The following is a 22463-nucleotide window of genomic DNA, read 5'->3' as shown; positions in this document are numbered from 1 at the left end:
GCCTAGGGCAGGGCGGAGGCTCCCCATTCCCAGCCCATAGAGGTCCCTGGGGTCAGGTCCCTCCCTGCTGGGGTCAGCTCTTGGGTGAGGCCCTGATGGAGTCCAGGAGCTCAGGGTCAAGCTCACAGGAAGCCCTGGAGGCCTTTCCCCTCCCCACTGGGCTCTGCCCAGGTCGCCTCCCTCACCAGGCTGAACCAGAGCTCACTCCGAGCCAGTCAGAGCCCCAGGCTCTCGCAGTCCGGTGCCTCTGGGGATCAGTTAGTGGGTCTTTCAGGAGCTAATCCCTGGTGCCAGGCGGCGTAATCTGCGTAATCGCGGCTTCTCGCCTGCGTAGCCAGACGCGGAGCCGCTCTGACCTTTTCAGCCAGGCAGCTCCGGGCTCCCAGCCCAGTTCCCCTCTCGCCTGTGACGTGAGCACAGTGCCCTGGCCTGCCCCAGCGGCCTTCGCCTCCCCTCCTGAGGTGCTGCAGACGGGCCTCCAGGGCAGCCCCCTCCCGGGCCTGGTGTCAGCACAGCCCAGGTTTCTGTCTCTTCCTGGTTGGTTTTAGAGGACGAGCCTCGGCCTCTGCACAAAGAGAAACCAAAAGCACCAGCCCAGCTCCTGACCTAGACCTTCCGCGTCTTCCTGGGCTCCTGCTGGTCCATGGGGCCCGGGTCTGCACCCTGTCACCTGGCCAGCGAGGGGCCCCTCCTGTGCGGGGGTTCTCACCCGCCCCCAGGACCTTCTCCCTGGCGCTGGCTTTCTGGCAGAGAGGCCTACGCACACGCACACGCCCTCGCTGCAGCACAGCGTGACTCAGCCGGGGGCTGAGCTGGGCAGGGCCACCCCCACCCCCTGTGCACTAGGAGGCACAGCCTGTTTCAGGGACACGTGCAGAGACTGTGGCTCCCAGGGCAGCAGTAGGAAGTGTCCCCTGCCACTCCCTTACCTGGCCACAGCAGGCATCAGGGCTCTGCTGGGCTTCCATGCTGCCCAGAGCCCCTGCCCCCGCATCGCCTCCCCTGCCCCTGCCCCTGTGGCTGGACCTGGGCCCAGTGCATCCTGGCATGGCAGTGAATGTGCCCTGCCATCCCTCCCTGAGGACAGAGGCTGGTGGAGGTAAACCCAGCACCAACTCAGCCTGATGACCACGGCAGGCGCCAGGGGGACCTGGGGCATCCGCCCTGTCTCCACGCACTGGCAGCACGGCAGGGCCCCGCCCTGAAGCCCTCCCCTTCCACAGTGGGCCAGCCGCAGGCACGCCAGCTGCTGGGGGAAGAGGAAACTGAGGCCCGGGAGGAGGGTGGCGGCTGCACAGGTGACCAGGGAAGGCTTGAGGGAGGCCAGGGAGCCAACCGTCTGGGAGAAGGACTTCCAGACAAGGAATGGCTGTGCAAAGGCCCTGTTCCCCAAAGATGGGAGCAAAGCAAGAGGGACAGGAAATGGGGAAGAGGCAGGCCCTGAGTGACAAAGGAACCTTCCAGAACAGCTGGAGGCAAGAAATCAAGAGGCCAGAGCAGGCAAGGCCAGGGGCTCAACCCAAGGTGCAGGACAGAGGTCCATGGGGTCCAGCACGCTGGGGAGGGACCTCCTTCCCCAGACTGGAGGAGAGGCCTCTGAGGGGGCCTCACAGTCATACCAAGCCCCAAGCATGGGAAGCCCTGGGCTGCTGTGGCCCCTCCGGTAGGCGTGGAGCAAGATGTGGTCTGGGCACGAGCGGGGACTGAGGATGAGGAGCGGAGCCACTCAGCCCCCACCTCGCCCCTGCTGGTCCCTGTGGGTTTACAAAGCCGCTTCAACTGGCACCTCCGAGGGTCCTCACAGAGAGAAACAGGCTCCAGGGACAGGGGCGGGTGCCCACAGCAGCCAGTGTTTATCTCTCCCCAAGTATGGGCTGAGCAGCTCTGGAACCCACCCCGGGGAGGCATTGCCACTCAGCCCAGGCACAGACAGGGTGAGCAACCTGCCCTGCGTCACACAGCCCACTCCGCTCCCTCTGCAGCCGCCCCAGAGCTCCTCCCTCTGTTGCCTCTTGAATTCAGAGCACCGGGTGACCTCTTCTGACTTAGGTGTGTCAGGCCCAAAATGAGGAGTCCAGAAGTGGCTGGGATGGGCAGGTGAGGTCAGAGATCTGCTCCTGCCTAAAATGCATTCCCCTGGGCTGGGGGTGGAGCTCGGGAGTGGAGCGCTTGCCCAGCACATAGGAGGCCCTGGGCTCCATCCAGGGCCACAAAAACTAAATTAAAGAAATCACTCTCCTGGCTACAGCATCAGAGAGGCTCAGGGTGCCTGGCAGGTGTGACCCACGTGCCATGGTTTCCTCCCTGGTCAGCAGGGGACACAGCTTCCCCCACAGGACACATGCTGGTAACCACCATAGGACCAGCCTGGTATACAGCAAGTGTTCAATAAATGCAGGAAACACTCTGGCAACTTGAGAACACCTGCAGTGTGTCCACACATTCTTGGTTCTAATGCTGTGGGGTTGGTGAGAGGCTCTTCTTGTCCAAGGTGGTTTCCCTGCTGGTCCAGCCCTCACTGGAAGCAATAGCCAGGTCACTGTCCTTGGTGACCAGAAGCCTGATCCTGGACCAGTGAGCATTCTCCTTGCAGGCCCAGGATTCTGCCTTGAGAACACCCTCCGGGCCTGGCCCAGCCTCTGGCCACACAGTGACTCACCCCTGCCCCGCCTCCACTGGAACCAGGCACCGAAATAGTCACCCTGGCTTGCTCTCGGGAGTGGCCGTGGAAATATTTCAGGGCTGCGTTCAATGCCTAAAAATAATCTCTGCGTCCTGAGTGTCTTCCCCTCCCTATTCCCTCTTCTGAACCACATGGGCCAGGACCTTTCACGCCACGCCCCTCGACCCGTGGAATGTCCCCAGCAAACAGAAGGAGCCTGGCCTCCCTGTCTCCATGCTGCTGTGGAGCTACTCAGACACTTCCCAGGGCCCTGTCAACCGAGCCTTTCTGAGACCCCAGAAGTCTTTTTGGGGAGAGAAGGCCTGGCCTCAGTGACCTTGTCCAGGGAGACCTGTACTGCTCAAGAGTTCTTCCTTAAGCATTGAAAAATAGTACCAGGTCCAGCGTCCCTCACCTGTGATCCCAGGACTCAGGAGGCTGAGCAGGAGGATCGAGGGTTCAAAGCCAGCCTCAGCCACTTATTAAAGCCCTAAGCAACTCAGTGAGACCCTGTCTCAAAAAAAAAAAAAAGAAGAAGAAGGCTGGGGATGCGGTCAGTGGGTAAGTGACCTGGGTTTGATCCCCAGTACAAAAAAAAAAAAAAAGAAAAATGTTCTGTTTGTATTCACAAGATGACCTGAAGCAGGTCCCCAGCTGGACTGATCTCCATCCCTTTGCCCACCCACTGACCATGAGACCCCATGTAGATTGGGGTCCTTTCCTTCCCCAGGGTGGGTGGACAGTCCCCTCCATGACTTCCAATGTCCTCACCATCATCAACCTCCTGGTCACACTCAGTAGCCCCTGTCTGTGGCCTCAAAGAGTGGCCAACCACAAGCACTTCAGCTTCCTGGAGACCAGAAGGAGGTGAGGCGGGGGCCAGGGCTAGGGTCCTTCTGCCTTTCAGCCCATCAGCGGGGACCCAGGGTCTCAGTCCTCTGAGGCCACCGGCTGGAGAATGCAGCAGGTGCAGACCCAGGAGCAGGTGCCCCAAGCTGTGGTGGAAAGGCAGCAAGTGGCGGTGACAGAGGAAGCTGGTGGCAGGTGCCCCAAGACGGCCTCCCTTCTCCTCTCTGGGCAGGTGACAGAGCCAGGTCCCTGAACCCACACATTTCACGCTTTTTCCCCCCTTTGGTACCAGGGATGGAACCCAGGGGCACTCAGCCACTAAGCCACACCCCCAGCCCTTTTTTATATTATTTAGAGAGAGAGTCTCACTGAGTTGCTGAGGCTGGCCTTGAGTTCGAGATCCTCCTGCCTCAGCCTCCGGAGCTGCTGGATCCCAGGTGCAGGAATGCACCTCCCTTCTCCCAGTACTGAGGACTGAGCCCAAGGGCGCTCTTCCCCCAGCTCCATCCCCAGCCATTGTTATGTTGTTTTTACCTGAGGACAGGGTCTGGCTAGTTGCCTTAGCCTCTCCGGTTGCTGGGTTTACAGGTGTGTGCCACCGTGGCAAGATTTCCTTAGTTTTAATCTCAAATGTAATGTTCCTGTTTGTAAAAACCTAGGTTAAGAGTCTCAACATGAAATTAACTTTTTTTTTTTTTTTTTGGTGCTGGGGAGGGAACTAAGCAAGCACTCTACCACGGAGCCACACCCCAAGCCTCCAATTTTTCGACACTTTTGGGTTCCAGCCACACTATAGCATGGGCCAGGGCTCCATTCCTCCTTCTTTGAACCCAGGGGCATTTTGCCATGGAGCCACATCCCCAGCCCTGTCTTAGTTTTGAGACAGCCGTGCGCCACGGTGCCCGGTTTCATTCCTCCTTGTGGCTGAACTATATTCTGTACAAGGACAGGCCACAGTTTTGCCTTTTGTTTTTGCGGTGCTGGGGATGGAACCCAGGGCCTCGCACCCATAAGGCAAGCGCTGTGCCACTGTGCTGCCCCCCAGCCCCAGATCACATGTGTTTACCCTTCATTTGCTGAGGGACGGTCAGGTTCAGGCTGTTTGGATGGGAGTATACCTTGAGGGTTAGGTGCAGTTCAAGAGCTTAATCCCCACCCCCAGCTCTAAAGTCAGACACTATGAAATGCTCATTTGCACAATTTTTCTTTGGGGAAATAAGGGTACAAGCCAAAAAGGAAACAGGCCATCTCCTAGGCTTTTATACTCTAAAGATGGAGTAGGGACAGAAAATAGGGAAAGCAAGAATGAAATACCATAAATGCCAGGTGAAGAACCAAAGGATCTTCCAGGCAGTGGGACGTGCAAAGGCCCTGAGTTAGGCAGAAGCTGATGTGGCTGGAAGTAGGACAAGTTGGGGGGAGGGGGAGGAGAGGGACAGCTGGGGCCTGCAGGCTGTGGAAAAGAATCTAAGATGTACTCTGAGGTGGGGAAACTGAGACTCAGGAAGAGAGAGGGAGAGAGACTGGGAGCCCAAGGAAGAGATGGGGACTTAGCATCTTGAGATCTGGGCCCCAATGGCCACGAAGGCTTCAGCCGCGTCTTGTAGCCCACCCCAGACCCCTCTGCGGTACCCTGACTTCACCAGCACAGGCAACCACCCTGCACCCAGAACAGTGTGGGCATACAGTAGGCACTCTATAGATGTTGGATGAATGGGTAAACAGAGGGATGGACAGATGAGTGGATGTGGATGGACAAATGGACGGGCGGATGGGCTGGGCGAGTGGATGGATGAGCAGGTGGGTAGATGAATGGACGGTGGAGGAAGACTCGGTGCCGAGGTCGTGGCCCTGAGAAGCAGCATTTCTTTTTTTTTTTTAATTTTATTTTTTTATTGGTTGTTCACAACATTACAAAGCTCTTGGCATGTCATATTTCATACATGAGATTGAAGTGGGTTATGAACCCCCAATTTTACCCCAAATGCAGATTGCAGAATCACGTCGGTTGAGAAGCAGCAGCATTTCCCACTGTCCAGCAGGAGCCTGGTCAGGGGCCTGTGCAGTGATGGGTGGAGGGACAGCAAAGCCAGCCTTGGGGACCCAGCCCTCCACTGTAGCCTCACAAGATCTGGGTGGAGGCTGTGGGGCGGGCAGAGCAGGTGCTGCGCACAGGCCAGGCAGGGGCCGCCGGCGGGTACCAGATGCTGCTACTGCCTCTGCCGCTGAGTCAGTGTCACCATGGCAACTCGGCCTGCAGGGTGCTCCTGGGCACACCCCCTCACTGCAGCCACCACCACAGCCGCCTCCTGGCGGGGGCAGGGGAAGCAAGGACCTAGAGCTCTGGGCCCAGGTTCCTGGCAGCCTGGGGACCACATGCTGCCCTCCCACCCCCTCCACAGCCCCTCCATCCCCTGGGAGTGGACAGGGTGGGGTCCCCAGATGAGGACAAGGTCTGCTTACTAGATATGAAGAAGCGGCTACAGTTGGGGGGCGAAGGGGAGAGGGGCCTCAGTAAGGAGCCACAGTAGGTGTGGAGAGGCGGGGGTGGGGGTGGGGGACACAGCTATCCTCAAACCTGAGCCTCCCCTGTCTCCTCTGGGGCATGGATGCTCATGGGGAAACTGAGGCAGGGAGAGATGCCACGGGCTCCACCTGGGATGGCAAGGACTTGAACTTCTCTCTACTGGCTGTAGAGGATTGGGGTACCCCTGTGACCCACCTCCTCTCCTCGCTGCTCACCTGACTGACTCCAGGACCCCTCCTTGATAATCCTCCAACACTTTGCAAATCCCTACTCCAGGGCCTTTGCACAAGCTCTTCCAGCTCCACAACCTGCTTCCCTCTGGAATCTTCCAGGTACCCTCTCTGCTGCCGTCAAGGACTCTCTGAATCCCCTCCCCAAACTTTTCCCCTCCCTCTCGGGATTGGGCGACCAGCGGTGATGTGCCCGTGTCTGGCCCCTCCAACATGACTCAGAGCTGGAGGAACAGGGCAAGGACTTGGGGAGACCGATAGCTCCCTGGGCAGGGTTGACCCTCCATTGGGGCCACAAGACCCCCATCAGACACCAGCAATCAGGGATCAAATCAGGCCAGGCGGCCAAGCCCCAGGGCTGGAGTCACCTCCACAGCCTCCTCCTCCAGGGCACCTGCCCCATGCCTCCAGGCCACACTGGGGCCTCCACCTCCCACTGACCATCTGGAGTCACCAAGTCCCCACCAGCCCTGGCGTGCTGCCCTGGCTAAGTCCCTTTACCTTGGCCATAGAGAAGTATTTATATGGTCACCTCTTTTTGCTAAGGGGTGGTGTCATGTCCTCGGCCAAGGACTGTGGTCCCTTCACAAAACATGGATCTGGTTAAAAAACAATCATGTGTCTCATTTTGTTTGTGTCTTGGTCCGGGGATTGAATTCGGGCCTCATACATGCTAAGCAAAGGCTGGGTCACCCCTGAGCCCCAGCCCTCCCAGTCCTGTCCCCTGCTGGCCCTGCCTTCTCCGGCCCTTGTCGCCTCTCACCTGCTTTCTCCTGGCACTCCGGGCCTCCCTTTCTCTGGCTCCTACAATTTTCCTCCCTCCTAGTCCCCCTCTCTCCTCCATCTCCTTCATTTCCTATCTCCTTATCTCCCCGGGTCACTAACTAGCTGTCTTCTCTGGCTGTCACTGTGCTGTGGGGCTCCCATCTGGAGGTCTAGCTAGCCCAGCCCTGCAGAGCTCGGTGGGGCCTTGGCCTCGACCCTTCGGCTCATTTATCCCAGGTCTTGGCCGAGGGCCAGAAGGGCGCCCTGAGGAGGAAGGGGAAATTCCAGCGGCCCAAAGCCAGTCCCCTCCCCTGCTCAGAGTCCCCTCCAGGGCGCCGGCGGGAAAGGGGTTAACCCGGGAAGGGGTTAACTGCGCGCAGTCCCCTCCCCCCAGCCCTGAATTTAATTAGCAGCCCAGGCCGGGAGGGTGGGAGGAAGGGAGGGAGGGGGAGGGCTGGAGGGGGAGGCGCGGGGAGGGGCGAGGCAGGGCGGAGGCCGCTGGAGGGGATGCGGGGAGGCGAGGCCGGGAGCCAGGAACCCACCCTGGATTCAAGTCCCGCCTGGCTGCTTCCCCCACTTAAGCCTCTGCCACTCGGTTCTCTGCCATCCCCTCTCGGCGGCCAAGCGGAGCGCCGGCGGCTGGCGTCACTTGTCCCCCCAGTTGTTCTGGGGAAACTGAGGCTCACGCAGCCTGGCCACTGGCCAGGACGCAGCTGGGGGCAAACGTTTATTTGGGCGGTTTTGCAGGGATGTGTCTGAGCACTGGAAAGCAAACCCCAAACCCACGTACCCGCCCCCACGGTCCTCCAGCCCCCGGAGCTGGGGGAACAGGAGGCGGCGGAGGGGACCAGGTGGCCTGCAGCCCGGGCTTGAGTACCAGTCAAGCAGGGCCCCTCCTGGTGCCTCGGGCTCCCCTCTGCGTGGCGCGCACGACAGCGCTGGAGGACACACTGCCCCCGACTCTCGCTGTCGGTCTCCTGCGCCGCGTGGGTTGCGGCCCCGAGGCCCAAACGTCCGCGTCTTCGCCGGGCCCTGACGTCGCGCTGACGCCACCAGCCCCCCTCCCCGCGGGGTCCGGCAGCCCAGAGTGGTTAACTCTTCCGCTGCCACACGAGACCCCCAGGGTCCCTTCTCCCTCCACCCGCTCCCTGCCCGGAGAGGGTCCAGGCTGGGCCCCGACGTCGGAGTGTCCTGGGCGGACCTGGTAGATAGGCCCTTAGCCCGGGCTGTTCCCTTCGCCTGGATTGCGGCTCCAGTCCCAGGTCAAGCCCGTGTTTACTGGGACATCGCTCCCGTGTTTACTGGGCCCTGACCCCTCCGAGGCTGGGCGTGACCGCGTCTGGCTGCATCTCCCGGCCCGGGGTGGGTCCTCTCCTCAGCCACTTGCTGTTTCAAGGTCAGTTTCTTCCCATTTTTCAGATGAGAACCAACAAAGTCCAGGGAACTTAGGGACGTCACCTAGAGAAGGGCCGAAAGCCCGGGCCTCAGCTCTGGCGGATCCCTGCCCCCACCCCATGCGGTGGCGGGGACTGCCTCGCAGCCGGGGTGAGGACCCCCCCGCAGGCCCCGCCCTGCCCCAGGGGAAGTGAGACTCGGGCCCTCCCCCGCATTCTCGCCACTTCCTCCCGGGGAGCGGCGGCGGCGGGGAGAGGGAGGAGGTGGGGACGGCCTGGGAGTTCAGGGAACCTGCCTTGGGTCGGGGACGGGGGTCCCTCCATGATGACCGTATATTTGGTAGAAGACTGGCACTAGATGCCCCACGCGCTTGGGCTGAGGGATGGCAAATCTGCTCCTTCCTTGAGGCCCTTCTTAAGCGACCTGTTGTCTGTTTTGATTCCCTCGGTGTCCTCCCCAGCTGGATCCCAGAGCCTTCCACCCTATCTTCCCCTTCTGCTCTCCCGCGTGCGCCACCGCTGGGATGCGTCCCCGTCCTCCTGCCATGGTCTTCCCTGGGCGGGGTAGAGGGGACTGGATTCCTCTGCGCTCCAGAGATTGAAGGCCTGCTTTGCTCAGAGCCTCAGTTTCTCTGCTGGGGACAAACATCCCTCCGCGGGAACAATGTCTGGAAGATGTTTCCCAGTTTGGCAGCAGGGATACACTTGCTCATCCGTTCATTCATTCTCTCCTGCTGCTGGGTGCCGGCCTGTTACCTCCTTCATTCACTCCGTAGACTCACAAACCACAGGCTGTCTGGGAAGGACTCAGTGGCTCACAGATATGTGGGTGGGGACAGCCCCAAGACCAGAGGTGGGATCCTCCATTTTACTAAGCTAACCTGAATCCTCCCCAGAGAGGCCCGGCAAGGTCCCCAGAGGCAGCAGCCTGTCACTTCAGTCTCAGCTGGAAAGGGGTCTGCACCTCTCTGAGCCATCCATAGGAGCCTGCGCAGTGACGCAGGCCAGGCCCAGGGTAGTAGATCACCAGAGTGCTCCCTCAACTCCTGAGTTCCAATATCAACTAGTCAGACACTGTGAGGACCTCGTGTGTGCTGGGGCCACTGAGCAGGCCTCTCTGGCTATGTTCTCACCTTCCTGGACAGCCTCCCTCCTTGAATGCCACTCAGACAGTCAGGCCTAGGCCCAAGTGTCCCTGAGGACAGAATGCCGGGGCTCATCATTTTGTTTTTTTTTTTCAGTTTCCTTCTATTTATGGCAAGAGGAAACGATTTTCCATTCCTGGTGGTGACACGAAGATCCCCTTTTGAAATATATTGAAATAGAAACAGAAAAGGGGGTAGAGAGTGACATGGCCCTAAAGGGTGCTTCTTGGCTATGACTTACTTCCTGTAACTCCCCCCTCAGCTCTAGGAGGGCTGGGGGCTGAAGAGCTGGGCCCAGCATGCCCAGCGCAGGCGCACCAGGGACTGTCCAATGAGCCAACCATGATGCCCCCAACCCAAATCCAACCGACTCCTCAAGGTGATCTAGTAACAGTGGATTCCTGATCTTCTGACCAACACCTACACACACCTGCTGGACCCCAACATCTGAACCTGTGAAAGGACCTAACTCCACTGGTGCATACAGCAGGTGCACATTCAGTGCACGCTGGGGGAACGCAGGCACTGCTCCTAGGAGCTCTTTCCTTTAGGTGCTAGAGACCTAAGGCTGGAGTCCTTCAGTCCCTTCACAAACACTGATCTGCGCCACTCCTTGAGGCCTTTGAGGAGGCTGGGGGCACCAGTCTCAGGGACAACTGGACTCTGTTGTCATCAATGCGGGATGTGCCAGGTTCAATCAATGTCCAGGGGCCTGTTGCACCCGCTGCCTTATTTGTAATATGGCCTTCTGAGGCTGAAGGAGCCAGTGCCACCCAAAGGGCAGAAGCTGGATCCCCTCCATAGGGCTAGTCAAACACCTGCACAGGGACGGGACAGGACGGCGGTTGCGGCTCCAGGGGAGGGCGGAAGTGGGGCAGTGGCGAGGGGGGAGCCGCAGCCCTCCGCGGTAACCTGATCCTCAGGAATGCGCCGAGGCCAGACGCAGCCCCAGGCCGCGGCCCCACCCCCAGCCACCCCGCGGGATCCTGCCACCTGGGGGACTGTTCTCCGCCCCCAAGCCCTGCCCCCACTAGCCAGTTTGTTTTCAGGGCAGAGTTACCCTGTCCCAGCCCTGCAGGGTCCTGAGCTCTGGGGGACCATCCCCAGCAAGCCCCGCCCCCAGGAGGCCCCCTAGCCTTATCCCCCTTCTGCTCCTCTAACTCCTATTCTTTCCTCTCCCGGGGACTTTCTGTTTTATCAAGTTGATGGTAGGTCCCTGGGTGTTGAATAAAGACTGAAAATTCAGCCCAGTGGCAGATCACTCTAAACCAGAAAGTCACTGTCTTAGTAGTGGGCGGCGCAGAGGTCAGAACCTGGGCTGGCCAGACAGAAGGGGGAGGGCACATCAGATTCAGTGTCCGGAAGGCCAGGTCCCTCTCCAGCCCTGGCTGGGGGAGCCCAGGCAGGTCAGGTCGCCAGTCCTCCGCAGACACTGCTCTGGGAAATCCGATTAAAATCTCACAATTTGCTGGGAAGATAAAAGTGAAAAAATATGGAGTCCAGGGCTGAGCCTGGTTAATGTCCCTTCCTCCAGCCTCATCTGGGACCCCACTGATTTTGGGACAAATACCACTTGGTGTTTGGTGAAAGCCTCACCATTTCTTTTCCACTTTGGCTCTGTGGCTGCCAATTTAATCCAGACTTGCTGCCCCCCAGCTCTCCATCAATGCCAAATGCTGGTCCTTGCCCCGGGGCCTTTGCACTTGCTGAACCTACTGCCTGGAACACTGATTCCCCATTACTTGGTTATTTGCTCCAACCTCTCTTTCAGCATCATCTTCTAGGGTGCCCCTCACACACTAACACACTCTAAGACATCCTCTGCTTTACCAACGAGGCCACCATTTATTCTCCCAAAGGCTGCAATTATATTCCTGTTAGTCTGGGTGCGTGGAGGGTATGGAGGTTTGTCTCAATGTGTGTCCCAGCCAGTGCATGTGGAATAAGTGAGTTATCCCTAGTTCACTGCATGGATTAAGCACACTCCCACCTTGTCTCAGGAAACCCTGTCTCTGAGGGACCCCCAGTCTGGGAGGACTAAAGCTGGACAAAATAGCTGTTCCTCAACTTTATGGGATCAAGTTTGGGACAAATGGAGGGATGAGAATGGAATATCTTGGAGGACTCCCTAGCTGGGAGGAAGAAGAGGGCAGGGAAGGGGATTGGGCAGAGGGAACAGCAGCTCAGGCAGAGGAATCCACAGAGGGGGGATAGACAGGCTGGCTGCCCAGGGCAGTTCTCTATACTGAGGCCATGACCTTCCCCTCTCCCTGTCTGGGAAACACAAGGTTTGCTGCAGATAGAGGACGGGTTTAGGGTTTAGCCAACCTTAGGGAGTCTAAGGGGACTCCTAGGAGGCATGATTAGGAAAGGCTTCTTGAGAGGAGGCAGTGGAGGTAGGTTTTGAAGGATGAGTAGGAAGGAGTTTGCCAAGAAGCTATGTAAGGGCAGTCCAAGCTGAGAGAACACAAAACCAAATGACTGCAGTTCAGTTTGGCCAAGTAATAATTAAGCAAAACAGTTATTGAATCTTTACTATTTCTTCAAATCCTCCCTATAAAACAGTCCATGTGGTAAGTAAGCTTATTCACTCCTTCTTTTTCGTAAGGCTGGAACCGAGGCTCACCAAGACAACACTTTGGCCTATGAAGGCCTACTTGCCTTGAGAAAGGTCACTTGGCCCAGGCTGGCTTGGCCCACAGTTCAACCCCCCACCTGCCAAGGTCAGGACTACACCTCCTTGCCTCCTACTCAATCCAGACTCTTAGAGAAACACCACCCGTCTCTTTCAATCTAGTCCCACTACCAGAGGCTCAGACTGAGGCCCCAGGACAGGGATGTCTGGAGGCCAGGGGCAGGGGCTGAGTCTCCTTTCACTGGGGGTCACAGCCTCTGGGGAAGGTTCGGGGAAGCACAGCAATCCTATCTGAGAGGTCCTGGAGGGGATGTCTGGCCATCTCTTCATTCTGGATGATTCCAAGGCTACAATGGGAATAAAGGGGAGGGGGATTCCCTGAGGACACACATTTGCAGGAGGAGGGGTGGTAGGGGTGTGATCAGGGAGAGGCCACCACAGTTTGTAAAGGACCTGAGGTGGGAAGGAGCTGGGCCCAGCAACTGGGAGATACAGAGAGGGCTAGAGGGGCTGAGGGGTGGGCGGGGAGCCTGAGGGATTGTGTGAACAGCAAGTTTGTCAGATCCAGATGTTTCCAGGATATCTGGAGCATAGGTGGGGCCGTCCTTCCCACCTCCCCTACAGCCCTTTCCCAGGGAGCCTTAATGGTGGCCCATTAAGCCCTAACAGCCATGATCTACTAATAAGCAGGTAATAATTACTAGCTGGGATTCCTGCCTCATCAGCTCAGCCTCTGGAGTCGGGAAACCTGCCCAAGGACCCACATCAGGCCCTGGCAGACTCAAGGTTAAAAGCGTGGGCGGCTGAGGGAAGCAGGAGCCCTGGTGCCCGGACTCCCAGGTTCCAGGACTCTGCTGGCTGAGAAACACTCCGGACGGGGTCACAGCCCAGGCCCTGCCATGATTCCTAATTACCTCTGGGCTGGCAGGTCACTCCCACCTTGCTGAGCCTCAGTTTGCCACCTGTAGAGGCAAGAAGTCCGACTTATCTATTGATTCCACGAAGTGGAAAAAATAAATAAATAAGGTCGGAAGCACTTCCAGAAACTTCTGGCTACCCTCCTCTTCCCTTCCCCATCTTTCCGGGGAGGTGGGGGAACAGCCGGCGTGGACGGAATGAAGAAAAGGACCTGCCCCCACCCGCAGTAAGCCCCCAGCCCGCTCTAAACCTCTCCAGAAGGAAGGAAAGGCCGTGGGCGCAGTGAGCTGGAGGCGCCAAGGACTTATTTATCCACCCGGGATCCCATCCCCCTCCGGTCCCAGGAGGCCGGTACCACCCCCGCCTCCGCCCGGCTGGGGCCCCACGCGCGGACGCGGGGCGGGGCCTCGGAGAGGGCGGGGGCCCCGGCGGGCTGGTGTCTGCTGGCCTGGCCCATCACGCCACCCGGGACGTGCCTTGGCGGGAGGCGGCGCTGGGGGCATCGGTCGTACACAGGGCTCTCGGGGCGGGGTGACCGGGCCTGAGCGTGCGGCCCGCCCCCATGACGTCAACCCACAAGGCAGCGCGCTGTTGTGCCGTTTACCGCGCGTCGCCGGGACAACGGCGGCCGGGGAGGTGCAGACACCTTGACCCCGCCCCTTAATGCAAATGAGCGACGTCACCCGTACCCAATGGCGAGCAGGGCCGGTGAGCTCATCGCGCCCGGCCGAGGCTATAAGGGGGCGCCCAAACGGCGCGGCGCAGGAGCCGCCGCCAGCGGAGGGCCGGGCGCAGCGGCCTCGGCCGGGGCGGGCGCAGGGCCGAGCGGACGGGGGGGCGCAGGCCCCCCGGGAGGCCGCGGCCACTCCCCCCCGGGCCGGCGCGGCGGGGGAGGCGGAGGATGGAAACACCCTTCTACGGCGATGAGGCGCTGAGCGGCCTGGGCGGCGGCGCCAGTAGCAGCGGCGGCAACTTCGCGTCCCCGGGCCGCTTGTTCCCCGGGGCGCCCCCGACGGCGGCGGCCGGCAGCATGATGAAGAAGGACGCGCTGACGCTGAGCCTGAGCGAGCAGGTGGCGGCAGCGCTCAAGCCGGCGGCGGCGCCACCTCCGGCCCCCTTGCGCGCAGACGGCGCCCCCAGCGCGGCGCCCCCCGACGGCCTGCTATCGTCGCCCGACCTGGGGCTGCTCAAGCTCGCCTCTCCTGAGCTCGAGCGCCTCATCATCCAGTCCAACGGGCTGGTCACCACCACGCCGACGAGCACGCAGTTCCTCTACCCCAAGGTGGCGGCCAGCGAGGAGCAGGAGTTCGCCGAGGGCTTTGTCAAGGCCTTGGAGGATTTGCACAAGCAGAACCAGCTTGGCGCGGGTGCGGCCGCCGCTGCTGCGGCCGCCGCAGGAGGACCCTCTGGCACGGCATCGGGCGCCGCACCCCCAGGCGAGCTGGCCCCGGCCGCGGCCGCGCCGGAGGCACCCGTCTACGCGAACCTGAGCAGCTACGCGGGGGGCGCCGGGGGTGCCGGGGGCGCTGCGACGGTCGCCTTCGCCGCCGAGCCTGTTCCCTTCCCACCGCCGCCGCCCCCCGGCGCACTGGGGCCGCCGCGCCTGGCCGCGCTCAAGGACGAGCCACAGACGGTGCCCGACGTGCCAAGCTTTGGCGAGAGCCCGCCGCTGTCGCCCATCGACATGGACACGCAGGAGCGCATCAAGGCGGAGCGCAAGCGGCTGCGCAACCGCATCGCAGCCTCCAAGTGCCGCAAGCGCAAGCTGGAGCGCATCTCGCGCCTGGAGGAGAAAGTGAAGACGCTCAAGAGCCAGAACACGGAGCTGGCGTCCACCGCGAGCCTGCTGCGCGAGCAGGTGGCGCAGCTCAAGCAGAAAGTCCTCAGCCACGTCAACAGCGGCTGCCAGCTGCTGCCCCAGCACCAGGTGCCCGCGTACTGAGCCCGTGCACGGGGCGCATGCGCGGCCCCCCTCCTTGAGGGATGGGCTCGCGGGGGGGGGGGCGTGGGCGCCCCGGACTTGGAGAGGGTGCGGCCCCGGCGACCCCCCTCCCCCAGGGTGCCCAGGACTTGGAGAGGACGCTGTCCCCGGGGGTGCCCAGAACTCGGAGTGGGCGCCCTGGACTTCGACAAGCTGGACCCCCTGCTCCTTGGGGGGGCGAGCGCATGACCCCCCCCCTCGAGCTGCCTCTGTTCCCCGCGCGGCCGCCCCGTGTTGCACAAACCCGCGCCCCGGCAGCCCCTTCGTACACAGCGCTGCGGAAGGGGGCTCTGTGGGGCGCAGCCTCCAGCCTGCCTTTTCTTTTACTTTTTTTTTTGCCTTTGGAAGAGAGAAGAACAGAGTGTTCGATTCTGCCCTATTTATGTTTCTACTCGGGAACAAACGGTTGTGTGTGCGTGTGTGTTTCCTTGTGTTGGTTTTTTAAAGAAATGGGAAGAAGAAAAAAAATACTACTCCTTTTCCTCGCTCTCGATACCCTCTTCTGCCCTTCCGACACCCCCGTGCCCTTTTTGTTCTTTTGTTTTTGTTTTGCTACGAGTCCACATTCCTGTTTGTAATCCTTCGTTCGCCCGGTTTTCTGTTTTCAGTAAAGTCTCCTTACGCCAGCTCCGCTGTCCGCCTCCTTCTTCCCCCGCCGGGGCCTGAGGGGCTGGGCGGAGCCTGGCCTGCTCCCCTCCCCCCCACCTTCTGGCTCCTCCCCTAGTGGGAGGGCGCGGGGAGTGGGCTCTGGGAGGGGCCTGCACATCTGGCGCGCAGCTAGCGCCACCTAGGCGCAGTGGGGCAAGTTAGGGAGGGAACATCCAGCTTTTCTGACCGGTGTTTGGTCAGATCCTTTGCCTTCTGGAGAGGAAAGCTTGGGTGGTGGGTCTTTCCGGTCCAAGATGGGAGGAGGAAACAGATGTTTAACCTTGTGGGCCTCTTTCCCTGTCTGTGAAATGGGTAGAACAATTGAAGATCTTGGTCCCTGAAAATGTGAGGCTTATGAGTTCAGCTGCACAGCAGTGCTGGGCTCGAGGTTGGTGCTCAGGGTAGACGTTGATCATCCCTTGTTGGAAGGGGCGGGGCAGGGAGCTCTGAGGGCTCCATACCAGGAAGAAGGTGGTCGGAGCGGCACTGACCTAGAGGTGTGGTTACATGGACTTAAAAGCCAGGAGTTGGCAATATTTCCCCTAAACATGACCTCCTCCCAACATTCTATTCTCATTTTGAGGGAACTTAAGGTTCAGAGAAGTTGAACAAGTGGCGACATCACAGTGTGTAGAGGACTGTGCAGGGACATTTGGACCCTGGGCTCCACCTCCAGAGACTTGAACCCAGGCTGCCCACTTCCCCTGCCAATTTTGGCCTTTGATCTTAAAACCCTGCGCCTTGGGCTTATGACTGGAGCCAGGTGGAGTTGGTGCAGGTGTACCCAGCCAGACCTGCTGGGGAAGGTCATTTTGCCCATTTTAGATGAATTGAGTACAAAGAAGGGCCTTTGGCCATCAAGAGTAGGGCCCTTTCTGACTCCAGGTCCCGTCCCTGTCCCCCCCCCCCCCCATTTTGCAAGGCTTCAGGAACTGTTCAGGGCTGTTTTTAACCATGTGACCTTGCCTTGTGCCAAGGTCAGGCAGACGTTTCAAGATGAGGGTGCTCATTGATGCTGAGGTGGGGGTGCCTGTCGACACAGGAGATTTGGGGGGACGGAGTGTCACTCTTTGAGAGACCAAGTGCTGACTTAGGTACACAGTTGGGTGGCCTCAGCCCTGTCCCTGCCCTCACATCTCTGCTGTGAGATGGGTGTGTTCCAGGTGCATCTCCCAGGTGGGCAAGCCAGGTGCTTGGGGAGCAGTGGACAATGGCGGTAAAGAGGACCCTTGCAGCCCCAACTTCTAGGGAAGGGGAGGCTCAAGGAGGTTTGGGGACTTCTGGGACTCTGCAGCCCCTGCCTGGATGCATACCAGTGGTGGTCTGAAGAGGAGCCAGCAAGCTCCAGCCTTGACAGTCTCTTGCTTGCAGTGGTGGCTCAGGCCGGGGTCCCTGCCTGCCCCGTGGCCTTCCACCCCAGCCCTGCAGGCTTGTTTTGTTGTGGGGTGCTTATCAAAACCCCAGACTTGGCCCCCAACTTGAAAACTTTGGAGGCAAAAAAATCCTTGACCACCTAGTTCCTGCAGGAGTCGGTGTCCCCCCCCCCCCCCAGGGACCTTCCACCCAAACTATCAGTGTCCTTTCCTCTGCCCTCAGGGCCTCTGCTGAGCTGCCTGTCTGGGGTCTTCCCCAGCAACTCTGCCTCCCAGCTTCCGACCCTCTGGCTGGGCCAGCGCCCTACTAGCTCCTAAGGGGCCCGTGTTCTGCCATCCCTGTCCTGACTACTCAAGGCTGTGTTTCTTGGGCACATGTAGGGTCTCCTGTCACTGCTGAAACAGATGAAGGATGCTAAATCCTGTTCAACTGCCAAGTCCCTTATCTTGCTCCAAGTTACAGCCACAGTGTGGAGAAGACTTGGGAGGGGGTCTGAGGGGGCGAGGCTGGGCACCCCTTTTGCTTTCGTGCCCCCCACCCCCACCCCGTGGCTCCTAAGGGAGGCCATGCTGTGTGGCTTTGGCTGTTGCCTGCTGTTCTGAAGCCAAGGTGTGTGTCAGCCTTGGCCTGGCCAGCTGTGACTCACCCTGGGCCTTGGCCTAGCCCCGGGAGGTGACCCAAGGTATTGGCCTCACTTCCCCCACCAGGGCTGCAGCTCAGGGTTGGTGCCCACTTTTGCTCTACGGGAATCCCAAGAGGACTCAGGTTTGGCTGCACCCAAAGGAGCCCTCAGACTTGGAGCTAGGCCCAGCTGCCAGCCAAGCATTCTAGGCTGTAGGTCAGAACTCATTCCTCCCTAGCTCTGAACCCTCCCCTGGCTCCCTGGTGCCTTCTCAATAAAACTCAAACTTCTTTTGACACTTCTTTTGACACTCTGCCCCCCCAAATCTCGTGTGTCCTATCCAGCTCCTGCAGATCTCTCACCCCCTCTTCCTCCAGCCACACCAGCCTTCTCCAGGGCCCCTAGTCATTGCCCAGCTCCTTCCAGCCTCAGGGCCTTTGCTCAGGCTGTGCCCTCTACCTGGGACACCCTTTGCCCAGCTCTCCCCAGGTTCTTTCCAAGTTCCTTCTCTTTTCTAGCTCAGGTTGCTGACTGGCCCATCCCATCCTGTTTGATTTCTTTCTACCTAACAGTTTTCTTTTTGTTTTGTTTTTTGGTGAGCAAAAAGAACTGGACTTATTCAAATGAGAAGAAAAGAGAAAGCGCTCCTGTGGGGAAGAGGGGACCCCCTAGGGTTCCCCCTACCTAACAGTTTTGCTTTGGTACCAGGGATTTAACCTAGGGGCACTTTACCACTGAGCCACATCCCTAGCCCTTATTATTTTATTTTTTTAGTTTTGAGACAGGGTTGTTGCTAAATCTCAAAACTTGAGATCCTCTTGCCTCAGGTTCCTGAGTCGCTGAGATTACGGACATGCACTTGGCTCCAACCTAATGGTTTTAAACCCCCAAATTATTTGTGTTGTTTTTTATATCCCTAAAGCAAGGGGCTGTTTCCAGCATACAGTAGGTGCTCAGCAAATGCCCAAGGGCCAAAAGACTGAATCTGCCTCTGGATACATGGATGGGGAGATTTCTGGGGTCCCCTCTGTGCTCAGAGTCTTGACTTTCTCCCCAGGAGGAGTAAGTGATAGGTAGCAACCACCATGACCTTTAGCCCTGGCCCACATCCTGCCCCCCAACCTGGTTCTGCCTTCTAGAACCCTCTCCCAGCAAGGGCTGGTAGGGATTGGCTGGGACTGGGCTGTGAGTCACAAAGCTGCCATGGCACCAGGGGTCCCAAGGCTGGCCATTCGGGCTGGTGGGTTCAGCTTCGGGGGCACGTGAGTGGGGCTGGAGAGAGGGGCTTTGTGGGGGGTACACAGGGGACCCTGCTGTCCTCCGCTAGCCCCAGTACCTCCTACCCCAGCCTGCTCTGGGCTTCTCTTGAGTGGTAGGTCGGCCACTTGGCAACCCCAAAGCCTTGACGGTGGCTTCATCTGCCCTGCCCGGGGGGCGCATCCTGAAGAGCCTGCTGTGTCCCTGGGGTCCGAGGGACGGTGGTCTGAGCTCACTTCAGATGGGGGGACGGAGGCTCAGAGGGGTTTACTCCCTGTTGCTGAACCAGACTCTGCGTCTGTGTCCTGGGGGACCCTGTTCCTTGCCCGCGCCATCCTGTTTCTCTCCCTCTCATCTGGTCACTCACTGGTCGGTCACATGGTTCATGAAACCTCTTACCCTAGAATGGACCCCATGGGATTCTGGGTCAGCTGTTTTCAAGTTCTACAGCTTGGGCTGCCCTCATTCACCCAGCCACCCACCCAGCCACCCATTCATTGAGTCATTCATAAAGCATCTCGTGAGCACCTACTGTATGCACTCTTCTATGGGATGCTGTTAAATACGGCAAAACTTAAAACAGTTGTCGCCACCCTGAGCAGCCCCTAGTCTAGTGGGAGAAAAGTCACAACAGAAAGAAGCAAGATAGGGGCTGGGGACATAGCTCAGCAGGTAGAGAGCTTGCCTCACATGCACAAGGCCCTGGGTTCCGTCCCCAGCTCCGAAATGCGGCCACGATCGGGCCAACTCCAGGGGAGCCGGGAGAGCCGAGAGATGAGGATGCCCCAAACCTGGTCCTTGTGCCAGTTTCTGCCCCACACCCCGAGAGTTCCCAGCATCTACAACCACAGTAGCTTATTGTGATTCCATTACCGGCCCCTCCCAACATGCCCGGGGCGGGGGCGGGGGTCTTCTGATCACCCTGCCCCAGAGGGCAAGGGAGACCTGTGGAGGGGCTGCTTTGGGTTCTAGAGCAGAGTCTGAGAGCCCACTTCCTACCCCAGGCTGCTTTGTGCTGAGGCCAGCTGGGTCACAGGCCTCAGGGGGCAGGGTTCGCCTTCCTAGGCAAAGAGCTGGGGACTGTGTTCTGTCCCACCAACACTGCTCACAGGACAGTCTAGACTTGAAGATCAGTGAACCAGAGGTGGTTCTTCTGGGGACCCCCTGATGTGACCACAGGCAGGTGACCTTACCTCTCTGAGCCTCCATTTCTCAGTGTGGAAATATCAGTTAAGCCTGAGTGGTTGACAGTGTCTCGGATTATCCATGTCTTTTTTTAAAATTTTTTAGTTGTAATTGGACACAACACCTTTATTTCACTTGTTTATTTTTGTATGTGGTGCTGAGGATGGAACCCAGGGTCTCGCACGTGCGAGGCGAGCGTCCACAACCCCAGCCCCATTATCCATGTCTTGACTTTTTTTGGTGGTTGTTTTGTTTTGTTTTTTTGGAACTGGTATTGAACTCAGGGGCATTTGGCCACTGAGCCACATCCCCAGCCCTATTTTCCCTATTTTGTATTTTATTTAGAGTCAGGGTCTTACTGAGTTGCTTAGGGTCTCGCTCTTGCTGAGGCTGGCTTTGAACTTGTGATCCTCCTGCCTCAATCTCCGGAGCATGCGCACCATGATGCTCAGTGTGTGTAGGGGGGTTTGTTGTTGTTGTTATTGTTGTTGTTGCGTGTTTGTTTTTGGTACTGGGGATTGAGTCCAGAGCCTCATGCGTGATTGGCAGGTCCTCTACCCCTACTACTGAACTACAGCATCAGCCTATTTATTCAACTATTTTTATGTTCCCCCCCTTTTTTTTAGGTCTCAAATTATACGTGTATTAGGCCTTTTGATATTGTTCACAGGTCCCTGAGGCTGGTTTGTGGCCCTTTTCCTCTGTGTTCTTCAGATTGGTTAATTTCTAGCTCTCTGTACTCAAGCTCACTGACTCATCTGTCATCTGTACTTGACCCTTTGGCCTACAAGTGAATTTTAAATTTTTCAGATATTGTCTTTTATTCAATTTCAGAATCTCCATCTCTTCACTCATTATGAGCTCTTTTTTTTTTCCCCCCAGGGATTGAACTTTGAACTCAGGGGCCCTTGTCCACTGAGCCACCTCCCCAGCCCTATTTAGTATTTTATTTAGAGACAGGGTCTCACTGAGTTGCTTAGGGCCTTGCTTTTGCTGAGGCTGGCTTTGAACTCACAATCCTCCTGCCTCAGCCTCCTGAGCCACTGGGATTGCAGGCGTGCGCCACCGTGCCGGCTGTAAGCCTGTTTTTTAATTTAGCATACAGTTGGCTGTCCATATCTATGGGTTCTGGATCTATGTATTGAACCAACTGCTGATTGAATGTATTTAAACGTATACTGAATATGTCAGTGAATTTTTTGGTCCTTATTCTCTCAACAGTACAGTATAATGACTATTTATATAGCATTCCTGTTGTATTAGATATTCTCAGTCATCCAGAGAAGATTCAAAGTCTCTGGGAAGACTGCATAGGTTCCCTCAAATCCTACCCAGTTTATAGATGGGACATAAGTGTGCGTGGATCTTGGTGTCCACGGGGGCCTGTGGAGACAGAGGTACAGCTGTAATTAGAAGAGTTGTTCTCCAATCCTTATCTGACCCCAGAATTTTCAGCACCTTGGTTCACACTTCTTCCTTCCTTTCTTTCTATTTTTGTGGTGCTGGGGTTGAACCCAGGGCCTTTGCATATGAGGCGAGCACTGTACCAGCTGAGCTCTGTCCCCAGCCCTCAAGCTGTTTCTTGGAGGGCAGCTCTGATCTCAGTTTGGTTCTGTTATTCCTACCTGGGCTGCTTAGAAACTGCCCACCCACGTGTGGTTCAAAGGTCCTGTCGTGATCTTGGTGGTTTATTTTATTTTATATTTACTTTTCAGTTGTACTTGGACACGATACCTTTATTTTATTTCTTTTTTTTTTAATTTTTTAATATTTATTTTTTAGTTTTTGGCGGATGCAACATCTTTGTATGTGGTGCTGAGGATCGAACCCAGGCCGCACGCATGCCAGGCGAGCGCGCTACTGCTTGAGCCACATCCCCAGCCTTTTATTTTATTTCTTTATTTTTATGTGGTGCTGAGGATCCAACCCAGGGGCCTCGCACGTGCAAGGCAAGCGCTCTACCGCTGAGCCACGGCCCCAGCCCCTGGTTTATTTTATTTTATGTGTATATTTTTGAGATGGGTTTTGGCTGGGTTGCTCCGGCTGGTCTCAAACTCCTGGGCTGAAGCGATCCCCCTGTTTCAGTGTTCCAAGTCAATGGGACTTCAGCTGTGCCCCGCTGCACGGGGCTTGGGCAGTGCTGGGGATGGAACCCAGGGCCTTGCGCATGCCAGGCAAGCGCCCTGCCACTGACCTACACTCCCACCCAGTTGGAGGGCTTTTCATCAGACTTTTTGAAAACCTTTCTGTGAGGAACCAGTTGGTGTTCCC

The 22463-nt window shown here is 58.0% G+C and overlaps 1 protein-coding gene across 1 annotated transcript; it reads left to right on the top strand.

Annotated features, from left to right (window-relative positions):
* Positions 1-13885: 13885 nt before the first annotated feature.
* JUND (JunD proto-oncogene, AP-1 transcription factor subunit) lies at positions 13886-15732 on the top strand. The gene has a single exon (XM_081283088.1). It carries the CDS (start codon positions 14027-14029, stop codon positions 15065-15067), a length of 1041 nt encoding a protein of 346 aa, XP_081139214.1. The 5' UTR covers positions 13886-14026; the 3' UTR covers positions 15068-15732.
* Positions 15733-22463: the final 6731 nt, after the last annotated feature.

This window comes from Spermophilus citellus, assembly GCF_964194105.1.
Source record: "Spermophilus citellus genome assembly, chromosome: 3".
Taxonomy (NCBI): domain Eukaryota; kingdom Metazoa; phylum Chordata; class Mammalia; order Rodentia; family Sciuridae; genus Spermophilus; species Spermophilus citellus.
Note: the sequence above shows the minus strand (reverse complement) of the source record. Positions and strands in the feature narration are given on the sequence as shown.

Excerpts from the sequence above, each read along its gene's own strand:
- JUND (XM_081283088.1), top strand. The coding sequence starts at position 14,027 with ATGGAAACACCCTTCTACGGCGATGAGGCGCTGAGCGGCCTGGGCGGC.